A 16,017-nucleotide genomic window follows, 5' to 3' on the forward strand; every position below is an offset into this window, starting at 1 on the left:
GGATTTCCGCTTGACAGCAACCATTTTATTAAATCATATATTAAAAAGGGATCAAATTAGCATACTGCCATTAGCTACTGCAACACAGTAGATGCATACCTGATTGTACTTGGAATCAAATTGATCCCCCCCCCCAGTGATATAGCACTTTAAAAAAAAAAAGAAAAAAAGAGCCCGTCAAGTCAGGCTTGTTTGGCCAAGAGGGAAACCCGTTCAGCAAGTTTCCAAACCTGCACATGATGTTCCCACACAGGTGTGACACACCGTGTTACTAATTAGGCAAGTATGTCAAATTGAAACAAGCCATAACAAAGAAAAGAAATCTTTACACAAAACGCCCATATTTGAAGCAATTTGACAAGTGACCGACACTTTTGTGGAATTTTCTGGGGGTTAAATTATTTTTTTTATTTTTTATTTTTATTGGAATATGCTCTTCAGAGACTTGAAAAATCCAAATCCAAGCCTGTTTTTCCGGTGAACAAGTTAGTTGATGTTTACTTCAGTGGCCAGCAGAGGGCAACATTGCCCAATATGGTGGTCAGCCACCTGAGATTGATGGATGAAATTTTTATTCCAACGTTGGATATGTGGGGAGACACAGCATGTTTTTTATATTTTTTATTTTTGTTGGTTTACTTGTCCTACAAAGCAAAACTTACAGTAGCTGTTAGGGAATTAAGAAGAACTAGCTTGTTTTAGCCCCCCCCCCCAAAATGATTTTATTATGTGGCATTGTGTTTTGAGATTATCAGAGCACACCACACACGGTATGACAAAAAGTTTTTAAATTAGTTTATTATTATTATTATTATTATTATTATTATTATTATTATTATTACTATTAGATCTTCAAGTGTGGGATCAGTCACAGAAAAGGATTTCTCTTTTTTTCTTCTTTCTTTTGTTTTGTTTAAATATTTCAAATATCCTTGTATGTATCGGGCCGTACCAAACAACAAACCGATTTCGTGTTGGCCAAAACAGCCAATTATCTCACCTGGAAGTCTGTCCGCTTCACGTTGGGGACGTTCATGTTGTGAGTGGAAGGACAAATATCTTCATACTTCTTGCCAGTGAAAATGTCAAGTCCAACAAGGTGGACCTATGAAAAACATATTACGAAAATAACACACATCGTGCAGTTACTCATCATTACAGTGAAACATCTCACATTTGAATGTGTTTGTTTACTTTTGCGTGCCCGTGCTTGCCAGTCTTGGAGGTCGACATGTCAACAATCTTACAGGGACGCCCTTTAATCATGACGAAGCCGTTCTTCCTCAGGGCGGAAGCCTGCATGGGGTATGTGGCCGATGCCCCGGACTCACCTTGCTCAAAATCTTCATCCGCCATGCTTATACTGCCTGCATGTGAACACAATGAGCGATCTTTGCAAGACATGTCAAATTCAAAATAAAAGCCTAACTGCAAAGTCTTTAAGAGACTGGAATGATTTCAAAAACCTGAAAAGATGCATTTGACCCATATAGCGCCCAATAGGAAAACTAATTTCAATGACCAGTCCTATATATTGTAAACAATGGAAGCTCGTTTTTATTTTTGTAATTAAAGTCAGAATAAAATCGAATTTTGCAAAAATCAAAGCAAAATTATGGATAAGAAATCATGTAAATCGAATTCATCCATTTGAGACGCCCCACACATTTTTAAACATGAATTTTAGTGACTAAGTATGGTTGACATGTAGAAACAATGTAAAATAAACTACAATTAAAATCATTTGTACTTTTATAGATAGTAAGGAGGCCATGTTGATAATCTTCTAGATTGTCTTTGTACCGACTGTGTGGTGATATTCCATGAATCAGATCTCCCTGCAATAAATTATTTATATTATATTTGTTTATAAAACAAGTATGAAGCAGGCTTGCTGCAGGTCAAAACGTGTTTTTATTTATTTTTTTTAATCGCCATTGATCCATGTTTACATTGCGTTTATGATATCCCACTTTCCTCGAATGTAGCATGTGATGCCGGCTGTCAAAATGGCTGTCGCGTCCATTTTGTGACGTCAGCCACTCCACCGGTAATGACATAACACTTTTTGTGTCAAAAAAATAAAATAAAATAAACACTCGCTCGCACGCCCCACTCGTGATTTGCTTTTTTATTGCGATATTTACGTGGCACTGTTGCAAGTAAACGTCAGACTTTACAATGGATAAAATCGAATTTTGATACTTTTATGATAGTCATCCTAAATTGGAATAAAATAAATAAATCCAACACAAACTTGATACAGTAGTGTCATTTTTCATCAGAAGAGACCAAATGTGTCCAGTTGCACATTAAGCAGCTTATTAAAAAATAAAAAATAAAATGTTTTGAACTACCGATATTTAACCAGACACCGCCTTCGATTTGAACGCAAGTATGCGTTAACAGACATTTTGAGACTTTATCAAGGCTATCATTGTGTTTTCTCATCGTGAGGGACGATTGAGAGACGTTTGAAACAAAAACTGCGTTTGAATGGCAGCCAGTCGCTTGAAAAGAAAAAGAACATTCACGGTCTCCTTACGGTGGCCCACACCCAAAATATTTGACACAGGTTGCTAAATATTAGCCACAGCCACCTTTCCGAAAATGGAGCCCCTTCCGGGCCAAGTTACTCATTAACACCAAGCTGGATCATTATCTCGTTTCAAATTCACTGATAAGGACGAATATGTTCGCTTTATCCCCACAAACAATGTGACCTTACCTTTGTGCCCCGCTGACGCCGAAAAAAAAGGGAGCCCGACACGCCTACGCAAAGGTTTTTGTATGGCGGAAGCGCAGGTAACTGCTCACGTCTTCAGCGTGTGAGGGGAGGAGCCAATCACCTTGCTGTTTCTGGAGCGCTCGTGACCATATTTGGGCAGGGTGACAAAGTGTGGCGTTTAATTGATCAAAAGTTGCGTGATATTTATTGTGTTTAATTTGCCATCTTTCCCACAAAACGGAATATCGGTAATAGTTACATTAAATAATTGTTTAATTGATTACATTGGACCCTTTCTAGCTAAATATTTTAAATAAAATTGGGTTTTTTTTCCATTTCATAAATAATTTGTTGAATATTAATAAACACAAATTATAGAAATGAAAAAGAATCATAATTAAAACTTTTTTTAGGAAAAAAAATGCACATTTGGCACGTATTTATTTATTCTCTTTTTAATTTGTATTCATTGGTAAAACATTTGTGTGGAATAAACAACACAAGACAAGGAAATTTGAGAATGAGATGTAATTGTGCCCAAAATAATATCACAATGAGGTAGTAATGTCATAATTAACAGCAGTTAATAATAGGGGGGTATTTGGCACAAAATGTTTGACATCGATACAATACAACACTCAAAAACATTCACAATACTGAAGGAAATAAGTCATGTAAATATTCCATACACAACAATAGGAGTCTACAAGTATGGTACCTTTACCTTATGATACATTTGCTCGAGATTATTTATACAATGAGAATAAGGAGGAAAGGAAGTAATTCCCAAAACTGTATTAATACAAGAATAAAGTCAAACTACAAGAACAAAGTCACAATCTGGAGGACAAGGCTAGCCATCTCATGCGAATTAAGTCAAAAATGTTCCCAAGAATAAAGACATAATTTTGAGAGAGAAAAAAGAAAGTTACGATGAACAAAATCATAACATTATGAGAAGTATAATTAATATAATGGTAAAATTATGAGGAAAGGTCAAAGTTTCATTAGAATAACGTCATTTTGTGAGTTAAAAGTCAGTTATGAGGGCGAAAAATACCAATTGGGCATTACAAGGTAATAAAGAAAATTGACAGTCGAGTCAAATTATTGTCAATATAAAGTGGTGATTTTGTGAGGAAAATGAGAACAATGTAGCAAAACGAGAAATTATTAAGACCAAAAAAAAAAACACTCAAATTATTAAGACCAACAAACAAACAAAGTTGCTATATGAAACAAAGTCAAAAGAATACAGGAATCATGTAAAATTACTGCAAAATTAAAGTTGGAAATTTTCAAGAACAAGTCACACTGATAATAACAATAATAATAACAATAATAATAATAATAATAATAATAATAATAATAATAATAATAATAATAAATGTGTAATACTTTATGTGAAGAAAATCCGACATCAACAAATGATTATAATTTTACTTCCCAACACACACTTTTGAACTAACTCCTTTTGAAACCAAAGACAATATTATTATTGTTATTATTGTTATTATTATTATTATTATTATTATTATTATTATTATTATTATTATTATTATTATTATTAATATTGTTATTCGTATTAATACTGACAAGCTGGAGGTCAATTGTTGAGCTGCTTCTCAATCATCAAATGTTATCCTCAAGGGGGCGCTGGAGAGACAGCAAGCGTACAAAACAAATACAGTACAGTAATACCATATGACATGTTATTGTGAAATGAAAATTCGTCACATTTACAACTATTATTATTACCGGCATTTTTCAACACTCATTCCACATTTGTCAACCGATTCAAACCTTTCCAACTTGGAAATATTCACAAAATTCAGGACAATATTGGGAACCACACATTTATCCACATTCCCAAACATTATCAAGAAAATAAACAACAACTGAAATGAATGAGGCTTTTTCTTCCTTCCGACATCTCTCAACTGTAGCAAGGCGTGAAAAACAAATTACTGTACTAACTTGGTGACGGTGCCTCACGCGTGCGTCGATGTTTTGAGCCGCTGCAATTCCACGTCGTCGCTCTTGGCGTCGGACGGTGCCTTCTTCCCACCTTTTCGGAAAAGGTCGGCGATCTCCTCGAAGCTCTTGCCCTTGGTCTCGGGCACTCGCAGGTACGTGAACGCGGTGAAGAAGAAAAGCAGCGCGGCGAACACGATGAAGACGTACGCGCCCAACCACTTCTGAAAGTCAAAACGGCGGCGCACAATTAGTACGTTCCGCACCGCCTGTTTTGTTGTTTATGTAACTGCCGTTATCATGGTAATGACAATAAAGTTTCTATCTATCTATCTATCTATCTATCTATCTATCTATCTATCTATCTATCTATCGCTAGCTAGACATCGTTAGCTAGCTAGCGTCTGTCTCGATCTATCTATCTATCTATCTGTCTATCTATCTATCAAGCATCTGTCTATCGAGCATCTGTCTATCGAGCATCTGTCTATTTAGCTAGCTAGGGCCTATCTATCTATCTATCTATAGCTAGCTAGCGTCTGTATCCATCCATCCATCCATCCAACATAATTGAAAACGCAACATAGAAAAACATTATTAACCCATGTTCTTTGCCAGTCGGCTTTTGGTTTAGAACGTAGCCTTACAGTTTTGGTCAATAAACTCACAACGGCATACCAATATTTTGCAGACATCTGTTCAATTTTGAGAGACACAAACGATTACGTGGATAGCCGAATAGCTTTGACTATTAACAAGCTAACAGTAGCATATCATTACGTACATACAAGTTGAATTCATTCCACGAAAACGCTTGCAACTCAAAAGATTCGTATCGCAAATGACAAATCATCAATGCGGCAATTTAATTTATTGTGCCGCTCCTTATAGCGTGCGACTTTGGCCAGCGGGGGCAATATTACACAGTCCTCTACCGTTTGTGATCAAATATCCGTTGTGATGATGATGAATGATGATGATGAAAGGGTTCTAAAGCCTTAACTAGCGATGTCAATTGTTAGCGTGGCAATGGCGTTAGCTATTGTATGTTAGCGCTAAGCGAGCAATACCTTTAGGCAGTTATTTGAGTTCCACAAGGTGTAATTTTCATCATTTTAAAGTTTAGTTATTTTTCGTAAACTTCAACGGGAGCGGCATTTAACACCCTCTTTTAAAACAATTGTTCCCACATTGCCGCTCATTCTGAAGTGAGTTGACAACGGTCATGTTTTTGCTAGCAAGTTTAAAAAAAAAAAAAAAAAAAAATGCTAGATGATGGCTTCTACCACCAGGCACCACTTTGCGAATCGATGAAAAGCATTTATCTCCTCCTCTCTTCCTCTGTCTCCTTTTTTTCCAACTAAGAAACTTGGGACGCTAACTAGCGAGCCACCAGGCTTCCCGTTCTGTCTCCCTCTTATTGTTATTTTTCATGCATCTCAGTCAGACTGTGTGTTTTTCCATGCTTGGCCAATAAGCCAGATTCCGATCTAGGCTACTCCGAAAGAAAAACAAAACAAAAAAACAACAAGATGGAGATGTTTAGTACCTGTATGTAGGGAAATGTCATGCCTACGATGAAGTTGCTGCTCCAGTTGCAGCAGCCGGCGAGTGCGATGGCCGCCGGCCGAGGGCCCTGGCTAAACAGCTCGGCAACGATGAACCACGCGATGGGACCGGGCCCGATCTCAAAGAAGGCCACAAAAATGAAGGTGGCCGCCATGCTAACGTAGCTCATCCAGCTGTACGAGCTCTGTAAAAGAAAGACGGCAAACCTGGTGCTATTCTAATTTCTAATTTCATTCCGAGGGCGGGATTGGACTAACCTGCAACTTGAGGCCGATCGTCATGGCGACGGTGCAGACGCACATGCCGCCCAGGCCGGCTAGCGTCAGCGTGCGCCTGCCGGCACGGTCCACCAACAATACCTGGAACGACAAAGTACTTTTTCTTTGCAGTGCATCTGCAAAGTATTCACATCTTTGTCCACATTTTGTTATGTTACGTAATACAAAATGGATGAAATTCATTATGACTACAAATTTCGACACAACATGCCATAAAGATCACGTCGTAAGAAATCACATTATGACTAGTATTTGCATTAATAGTATTTACTGGAGTAATTTTTGTGTTATCGTGAAATTGTTTTTATACTACTATCAAAAAACAGTTAATTGAGTAGTATTTGAATTATTTATTGAATATTTTTTCTTTCGTCGAGTAGTATGTGTGTTGTTATTAAGTACACTTAAAAAAAACGTGTGTGATATTTACTTGAAAAATCCTAAGGAAGTTTTTTTATTTTTTTTATTTTCCCACCCCCACTAAGAAAGTAAATTTTAAAAAGAAGGTTTTGGAGTAAATTTCACTAGTTTATTTTTTTTAAACGTCACAGTTTTTTTTTCCACATTATTATTGAGTAGTTTTTGTGTAAGAGTAATTTTGTAGTTTTCTTGTATCGACAACTTTTTGTGTTGATATTATTGAGTATTTTTTGTGTAGAAGTACCAGTGTTTGTGTTGATAATCACTTAGCTTATCAAGTAGCATTTGCATTATTATTGAGTATTTTTTTTGCTATAGAGTAGTATTTGTGTCAGTTTTTTTTTTTTTTTTTTTTTAATTGACTCATTTTTGTGTTTTTGTTGATATTGAGTCATTTATATTTGCTGGAGTATTTTTTATTAAGTCATTTTCATGTTACTATCGATTAATTTGTGTAATCAAGTTAGTACATTTTTGTAATATTCAGTAGATTTCATGTTATCAAGTGGTTTTGTGTTAGCCTTTGCTCAATCCTTTGTTGATGCATATTTTGCAATTACAGCTTCGTCGCTGCTATGTAGGAAAACACTTATGTCCAGTTTTTTTACATTTTTATGTTTTTAGAGTGAAACTAAATGCAGACATCCCAAAAACATAAAAATAAAAAAAATAAATACAAAAAAATAAAAAAATAAAAAAAGGTGTTAAGATAAACAAAAAGTGACTCACTGACAACAGAGTGAAGACTGTGTTGACGATGCCGACGCCGATGGTGGCATAGACGGGCTGACTGATGCCGGCCTCACTGAAGATTGCCGTGGAGTAGTAAAAAATCTTCAACAAGAGAAAATGGACAGTTATTGACACGTTGAAAACTTTCCTACGTGATCAGGACGAAGCCAATCGCAACCAAGTTGAGTGCGACGCACCGCGTTGATGCCTGACAGCTGCTGGGACAAGGGCATCATGAGGGCGACAATCAGCTGCCGCCTGTACGCCGACGAGCAGATCTTGAGACAGAAGAGACACGACATTCATGTCCAGCTATGCGGGAAAAGTGCACGTGTAAAACATTTTTGAGCGTGGGACACCAACCAGAGACGAGATGGAGACCCGAGGCATCTTGTCCGCCTCCTCCTTTTCCCTCCTCATCTCGTCCAGATCGGCCGACGCGTCGTACGCCCCCTTCAGGCGATACAGACCTGCCGCACAACACAGCAAACTTATTGTTATCATTTGTTCAAAATCAGTTTTGGGAAGAAGGAGGAATTTGTTTGAGACGAGGCGTTTAATTTGTCTGTTTTTTATGAGGGGGATTGATATCAATGGAGGCATCAGTTTGAGATGAGGTGTTTATTCAAAATCTGTTGGGAGGAAAATGAGGCGTTTATTTGAGCTGAGGCATCTGATCTGAGGTGAGGTGTTTATTTATTCAAAACTTTTTGAGGGAAAATGACGATTTTATTTGCGATAGGGCATAAAGTATATGAGCCAGGTGATGCAAAACCCGATTTATTGTTTAAATGCTGTTAGTGGGAAAAGGAGGCATTTACGAGATATCTTTGTATATTTGAGGTAGGGCTGTGCAATTAAAGAAATTCAATTACAATTTCAATTATTACACGCTACAATTACAAAATCAGCATAACCGTATAAAAATAAATAAATAATACTAATTTTGAGTTGTTTAAATTTATACTTTTGAACCTTTTTTAAAATTTTAAAATTAACTATGAAATTGAAATAAAAATTAAAGGGATGTTTTGACCTGTTTTCTAGGTTTGGTCATGTGACATTCACAAGCTGAGCTGTTACCTGAGCCCTTGTGATGTCATTTTCAGTCGACAGCAAGTTGCAAAATGTGTTTTTAAAGGTACTGATTGTACATGAAAAATAATTTATTTGCTAAAACCTGTTGGGGAATTAGGCATTTATTTGTGCAAACCCCGTCTTTTTGTTCATAACTTGTTTGGGGGGGGGGGGGGGGATGTATTTGAATTGAGATGTCTCTGGGGTAAGGCATTTATTTGTTACAAGCTGCTGTTGTTTTGTGTCTATATGAGATGAGGCATTTATTTCTTCAAAATGCAGCTGAAAACCTGTAAGTCATTTATTGGACTTGAGGTATCTATGTGAGGTGAGACATTTGTTTGCTTTCAATTTTTTGTGAATAAATTTAGGCATTGTATTTATTTTACTTAAGTAAGGCATTTAATTGCTTAAAAGCTCTTGTGAGTCAAAAGGGTGAATAATTAATTTCATTAATGACATAAATCTACTGCACACGTACTCGTCTGTGCCTCTTGTTCCTTCCCCAGATGGATGTATAGGTAGCGCGGGCTTTCGGGGCACAGTGGCAGCAGGAAGGACTGCAACACGGCGGGGGCCCCCGACAGGCCCAGCAGCAGGGGCCACATGCGGTCGTTTCCCAGGATGAAGTCCAAGCCGATGACCTGCCGACGACACGTTAGACCAAGGACACATGGTGCATGCCTGGCCCTGCCCACCGACCCCCGCCCCCTCGCTGCCTACCTGGCTGATGAGGATGCCAATGACAGCCGTCAGCTGGTGTAAAGCCCCCATGGCCCCTCGGTAAGCTTTGGGCGAGATCTCGCCGATGTACATGGGCACCAGGCCCGATGACAAACCTGAAAACACACGCGCATGGGTTCGACTTTTCAATCGAGAGTAATTACGTCACAGTTTAATGAGGATAAAAGGTCTACTTTTATGAGAGTGGGAAAAACAGCAAGAAAAAAAATCACAATCTTTTACAAGACTAAAAAATGTGTGAATTTGTCATGAGGTGATTGGAGGCCAGCTCACCGCAGTAGAAGCCCATGATGGCGCGGCCCGCGATCACCATGATGTGAGGCTGCCACATCTTGCAAAGGCCCATCAGGAGGCTGCCAGCCACCGCCATCACGTTGATCGCCAGCATGCCCTTCACCCTGCGTGCACGCCAGTGTTAAGTTTGACACAAATTGTTATCTAGTTTGACTTATCGTCTTTTGACTCAAATTAATTCACGTTTTAGTCATAATTTAGTCATCTGATTGTGTTCTAGTTTTAAACCTATTTTAGTCAACGGGAAAAAAAAAGATCAATAGTCGACTAAATTGACCGTTTATTCGATATTTTCCTTCAGCATACATTTCAACTTTTATGCAGAAAATGATAACACACCTATTTCTAACTGTAGTTTAACACGCAACGGTGTCTTTTATTAATTGTTACAATGAACCATGAACTGTTAATAATGTAACTAATAATTAATGTGGTAACTTCATTATTTTTCATGTACAATTAAGACCTTTAAAAGGTAAATTTTCTACTTGCTGTTGACTGATGATGACCTCACCTGTGCTGAGGAAGTAGGTAACGACCAATCATGGCTCAATTTACTGACCAAACCCAGAAAACAGGTGAGCCGTGATTGTCCGTTACCTGCTTGCTCAGCACAGGTGATGTCATCATCAGTCGACAGCAAGTAGAAAAATTTACTTTTTAAAGATATTCATTGTACATGAAAAATAATGAAGTTATCAAATTCATTCTGGACAAAATATTCACTTTTGACTGCTGAAAATTGTTCAATGAGTCAAGTATCCCTTTAAAGGGATACTTGAATTTAGAGGGATACTTGAATCATTGAACAATTTTCAGCAGTAAAAAATTATTTTGTCCAGAATGAATTTGATAAGGGCGGCACGGTAGTCGAGTGGTTAGCACGTCCGCTTCCCAGTTCTGAGGTCTCCGGTTCGAGTCCAGGCTCGGACCCTCCTGGGTGGAGTTTGCATGTTCTCCCCGTGCCCGCGTGGGTCTTCTCCGGGTACTCCGGTCTCCTCCCACATTCCAAAAAGACATGCATGGCAGGTTAATTGGGCGCTCCGAATTGTCCCTAGGTGTGCGTGTGAGTGTGTATGGTTGTTCGTCTCTGTGTGCCCTGCGATTGGTTGGCAACCAGTCCAGGGTGTCCCCCGCCTACTGCCCAGAGCCAGCTGAGATAGGCGCCAGCAGCCCCCGCGACCCTTGTGAGGAATAAGCAGTCAAGAAAATGGATGGATGGATGGATGGATGAATTTGATAACTTCATTATTTTTCATGTACAATTAATACCTTTATAAAGTAATTTTTCTACTTGTTGTCGACTGATGATGACATCACCTATGCTGAGGAAGTAGGTAACGACCAATCATGGCTCAGTTTGCTGACCAAACAGGTGAGCCGTGATTGGCCATTGTCCACTTCCTCAGCACAGGTGATGCCATCATCAGTCGACAGCAAGTAGAAAAATTACTTTTTAAAGGTACTAATTATACATGAAAAATAATGTCGTTTTCAAGTTACCACATTAATTATAGACAAAATATTAACTTTTTACTGCTGAAAATGGCTCATTAAGTTATCCCTTTAACAATGTTACTTGAGCAAAGTTCATATTCCCGACATGTGACTTTTGAATAATTCTTGTTCCTGACAGTGGACTACCTCCGTTGCCTTCTCACCTGCCTCTCAGGTCTCCCACGAAGCCCACCATGAAGGAGGAGATCATGCCGCCGACGGAGAAGATGGCCACCGACAGGGACCAATACATGACCACGGAGGGAGGGACTTGCCTCTGCGCAACGTCTGCCGCAAGGCTGCCGTTTGCAGACATCGGATCGGCTTCCTCAGGCCACACCCCCAACGAGCGCCCATAGTGTCTCTCGATCACCTAGCAGGCAAAAATAAATAAATCACTCAACAAACGAAATTATATTTTTGTAAAATTATATTTTGGAAATTTGGTTGACTTCCCCTTTGCAAATGAATTAAAATTATAGGTCAATAATAATACATTTATACATATATATATATATATATATATATATATATATATATATACATATACATATACATATACATATATATATATATATATATATATATATATATATATATATATATATATATATATATATATACGTATACATATATGCACATATATATATATATATATATATATATATATATATATATATATATATATATATATATATATATATATATATACACATATATGCACATATACAGTATATGATTATTTATTTAATTTATTTATTTAATGAATTATTTTTTGAAGTATTATTTTGTCTTTTGTCTTTAATTTTATGGCTCAGTTAAGACAAAAAGTAACATATGAAGGAGGTTAAAATAAAATAAGTTCTTAAAAATAATCATAATAATAAAATTATTATTAATACATGTATATATTTAATATGTACACATAAATACACATATACAGTATATGATTATTTATTTACTGGCGACCAGTTCAGGGTGTACCCCGCCTACTGCCCGTAGCCAGCTGGGATAGGCTCCAGCACCCCCCGCGACCCTTGTGAGGAGCAAGCGGTTCCGAAAATGGATGGATCATTTATTTAATTTATTTATTTAATGATTTTTTTTCAGTATTGTTTTGGGTTTTGGCTTTAATTTTATGGATAGTACCAAAAATCACAAAGACAAAAACATAAGAAGGAGGTTAAAATAAAATAAATATATAAATAAAATAAATAAATAAGTTTAAAAATATTTAAATAATAATAATAATAACAATAATAATAAATTGTATTTGTTGATCTGTTTGTTTTTTCTATTAAATTGTATATGTAATGCAATTTACATTTTCAAAGAAATCTCTAAAGATAGAAGACAGACAAAGCATCCAAAGTCCACATATCTGACAATAGAGAAATGTCATTGCACGGCCACCAGTAGTCAAGTGCTGGTGGGCAGCAGGTGCTCATGTGTAACAACTAGAGATGCACGATAATGCTATTTTCTACCGATAACGATAAACCAATAATTTAGAAGTGCCGATGTCGATAACCGATAAGTAAGCTGATAATTGCTTGCAAAATTAACTTGAATACAAATATACTTTCGAGTCCTACTCGAAGTCTAACTAAATACATTGAAACGTATAATTTTGCACAATGTTTCAATGTATGTAAATCTCCATGAAGCTGAATTTTATTTCTATGAGCCACAACCACAACAGATGGACCAACGTGGCATGTCTATAACTATTGCTGGATTTCTTTATTATCTGGTTTATCTGTTTGAGGTCAAATTGGTCGACAATTACCGATAATTATCGGCCACAGATATTATGGTGCATCCCTAATAACAACCAGAAAAAAGAATTCCCCCCCCACACACACACACACTGACAGAACTTAACTCAATGAGTTTATTTGAGGGGAAAAAATACGTTTAGCGTTCAGCGTCTTCAGGGTCACCTCAAATCACGAAACACGTTGTTTCCCTCGAATAAACTCACTGAGTGTGCGGATGATTCTTTTTTTTATCTGGTTGTCATCCACATAACTGACCTTGTATGCCAAAACACTTTGCACAAGCTATAACCTGCCACTCACCCGTTGCGGAGCATTTATGACTCCCATGCTGTATCCATACTGCAAGGAGCCCAACACTGCCGTGAAGATGGCCAACGTCAAAGTGCCCGTCAACTCCTGCACGAAGATGAAATTGAAACCAATTTTTTGCGCCACAATGACGCATAATTGCAGAATAAAAACTTACCTTTCCCGCCTCCATTGCTAAGAGTCCAAGAGTGTCAAGCACCAGAGCTCAGGCAGGGGAGCTAATGATCAATGAGCAATGTCCAGTGACACGCACACGCACGGACACACAACGGTGGCAGCACACTAAAGTAACCTTTTTTTTTTTTTACCTCAATAAAACACATGGAAATAACTAATAATATTATTATTTATATGATTTATATGTAAAAATGTAAACCGCTGAAAGCACACCCGTACTTTATAAAAAATAAGCCAACATTTTAGTTTAGACAAGTTTTACGAATTTCTTGTTCCTGACAGGTGACTTTAGTTGCACTAACACACATTAGATGGCTAACTCAAACCAAAACTTAAACTGGGGCACAGAGACTGCAAGTAAACACAAATGTTTGGATGCAGAACCTGCTGTCAAGACTACAAACCTGCAAACGCTGCACATTTTCCTCAACTAAAAGCCTGCAAAAAAAATAAATAAATAATCATCAGTAGCTAACACAATCACAGTCTGGTTAATGATACACTCAGACAAGGTGACCAAAGTCTGACGCGTGAAAAAAAAAAAAAAAAGACTGACTGAGCAGCATGACTCTTCTCTTTCATTTATTTCTTTTCCAGTCTTGTTTATAAAACTAAAATCCAGAAACAGGAAGATTTGCCATTTCAAATCAAAGCAGGACAACGATAAATGAACACACAAATAAAAAAAAAAAGAAGCAAAAGATTATGGTGCTGAGTGTAATGAACCCAAAGGACAAACACGCACAAGCACGCACACGCACACACGTCATTGCTCCGAAGAGGTTACCTTAGAGAGGGTCTTGTTCCTGCAGATTAAAGCTTTAGATAATGCAGCTTCAATTAAATAACACATTTCATACACACGGCAACTCAATGTGCTTCACATAATTACAAGTGCAATTTACAGATAAAATTAACTTGACATTAAAGGCAAGTAAATATATTTACGCTTTTAGCATTTATACTTGCGGCCGAATTCACTTCCAACGGCAGCTTGTTTCATTTCTGTGCAGCGTAACAGCTAAATGCTGATTCACCATGTTTACTTTGAACTCTGGCATCCTTCTCTGCAGACCTCAGAACCCTGCTGGATTTATATTCCGTTAGCATTTCTTTCATGCATTGTGAACCTAAAGCATTGCAAGCCCGTGTAAAGTCTGGGACTGGAGTAAAATGTTCCAAAGGGGTCCAAGGATTGATCTTTGGGCCCCCCCTCCCCCATCATTACCACTAAATAACTCCTTTCTTCCAAGACCTGAACCCTTTTAGGACTATCTATTTAATCCTACCCACGTTTCATACCTATTCAACATGATCAGCTGTATCAACAACACTGTGTTGAGACCCAAGGAGACTAAAAGTGACACCTTTCCGAAGTCAGTGTTCAATTCTCGATCATTTTGTACTAGTTCAAACATTTTCGTTCCAAAGTCCTCGGTCATGAAAGGTGATGTTGAAGTTCTTGCTCCTGACAAAGTGAATTTAGCATGAGACGCTGTTCCTGCAGGTTATGTTAGCAAGGTTCTTGTTCCTGAAAAATTGTTGCTCCTGACAAGTGACTTTCGCTCGTTAATGTTACTGACAGGGAGGTAACTTTAGCAAAGTTCTTGTTCCCAGACCAAGGTTATTTTAGTCAACTAAAAAAAAAAAACAAAAAAAAGTAAACTTGAAAAAACAATTTCGTTAACAAAATAAAATCAAAACGAAAATGCTTTTTTTTTTTAAAATCGAGAACTAACTGAAACTACATTTTATGTTTACAAAACTAAAACTAACTAATTATAGCAAAAATGTCATTCATTTTAGTCTTTGGTAGTTTATTTAATTAGAGATGTTCGATACCACTTTTTTTCAGACCGATACCGATACTCAGACCCTCAGCACTCACAGATACCGATACCAAGTGCCCATACCAGTAGTACATTTTGACAATTAAAAAAAATCACTAAGATATTTTTAAACAAATATACTTACTTTAATTTTGACAAAAAAAAAAACTAAACAAAACAGCACAGTCACTCTTCAATAGTCTTAACGCTCAAAATAAAACACAAAAATGCTCTTTTAGTTTAAGATTCACAATTTTGAAGTATTTCCAAACCGGTGGTTTTAGTGGAAAAACTGCTGCAAGCTAGCGCCAGTTACAGGCAAGGAGGACTCACTTAACGTCTTCCCCCTCTGCCATCGGTCGCTTGTACTCGTCTGTGTCACGAGTACTCGAGTACTTGAAAAAAGGCTGGTATCGGCCCGATACCGATACCTGGTATCGGTACTCGCCCATCCCTAAATTTAATACATGATCCCTTGGGGATGATATTAAATGTGATTTTAAGTAGATTTATTTTGATATTAACCAGAAAAAGGACGTTTGAAAGTGTCACACAGAAGTGACATCAACTGGCAGCAGCCAATAGAAACACCTTCACATGACGTCGCT

The 16,017-nt window shown here is 37.4% G+C and overlaps 2 protein-coding genes across 5 annotated transcripts in view; both read right to left on the bottom strand.

Moving 5' to 3' along the window:
* eif5a2 (eukaryotic translation initiation factor 5A2) overlaps positions 1–16,017 on the bottom strand; it is a 31,531-nt gene that overhangs the window by 2,923 nt on the left and 12,591 nt on the right. Inside the window, exons 1-3 of one of the 3 annotated variants that reach the window (XM_077539072.1) lie at positions 2,729–2,827; positions 1,195–1,367; positions 1,001–1,105 (exon numbers count right to left, since the gene is read on the bottom strand). In XM_077539072.1, the coding sequence (XP_077395198.1) occupies positions 1,001–1,105; positions 1,195–1,356 (267 nt within the window). In that variant the 5' untranslated portion in view covers positions 1,357–1,367; positions 2,729–2,827. Of the gene's footprint in view, positions 1–1,000; positions 1,106–1,194; positions 1,369–2,600; positions 2,691–2,728; positions 2,828–16,017 lie in introns of those variants that run through there. The other 2 variants (XM_077539070.1, XM_077539071.1) reach the window with 2 other exon arrangements.
* slc2a2 (solute carrier family 2 member 2) lies at positions 3,153–15,600 on the bottom strand. Of its 2 annotated transcripts, XM_077539069.1 has the most exons (13): positions 13,561–15,600; positions 13,395–13,490; positions 11,478–11,686; positions 9,796–9,920; positions 9,502–9,617; positions 9,260–9,422; positions 8,065–8,171; positions 7,899–7,979; positions 7,699–7,803; positions 6,529–6,630; positions 6,252–6,455; positions 4,706–4,926; positions 3,153–4,384 (listed from the first exon to the last, which is right to left on the bottom strand). In XM_077539069.1, the coding sequence occupies exons 1-12, from the start codon at positions 13,573–13,575 to the stop codon at positions 4,720–4,722; spliced, it is 1,530 nt and encodes a 509-aa protein (XP_077395195.1). In that variant the 5' UTR covers positions 13,576–15,600; the 3' UTR covers positions 3,153–4,384; positions 4,706–4,719. The 2 variants fall into 2 exon arrangements, with proteins under 2 accessions (XP_077395195.1, XP_077395194.1); XM_077539068.1 differs by having other exon boundaries at positions 3,153–4,926; positions 13,561–15,599.

Source organism: Festucalex cinctus, chromosome 12 (assembly GCF_051991245.1).
Source record: "Festucalex cinctus isolate MCC-2025b chromosome 12, RoL_Fcin_1.0, whole genome shotgun sequence".
NCBI classification, from domain to species: Eukaryota; Metazoa; Chordata; class Actinopteri; order Syngnathiformes; family Syngnathidae; genus Festucalex; species Festucalex cinctus.

What these genes read in the sequence shown, in the direction of transcription:
- slc2a2 (XM_077539069.1), bottom strand. An exon ending in TTGGCATCCTCATCAGCCAG is followed by an intron (nt 9,423 to 9,501) that starts GTAGGCAGCGAG and finishes TGTCGTCGGCAG; the next exon opens with GTCATCGGCTTGGACTTCAT. An exon ending in CGATCGGCCTCAAGTTGCAG is followed by an intron (nt 6,456 to 6,528) that starts GTTAGTCCAATC and finishes TTTCTTTTACAG; the next exon opens with AGCTCGTACAGCTGGATGAG.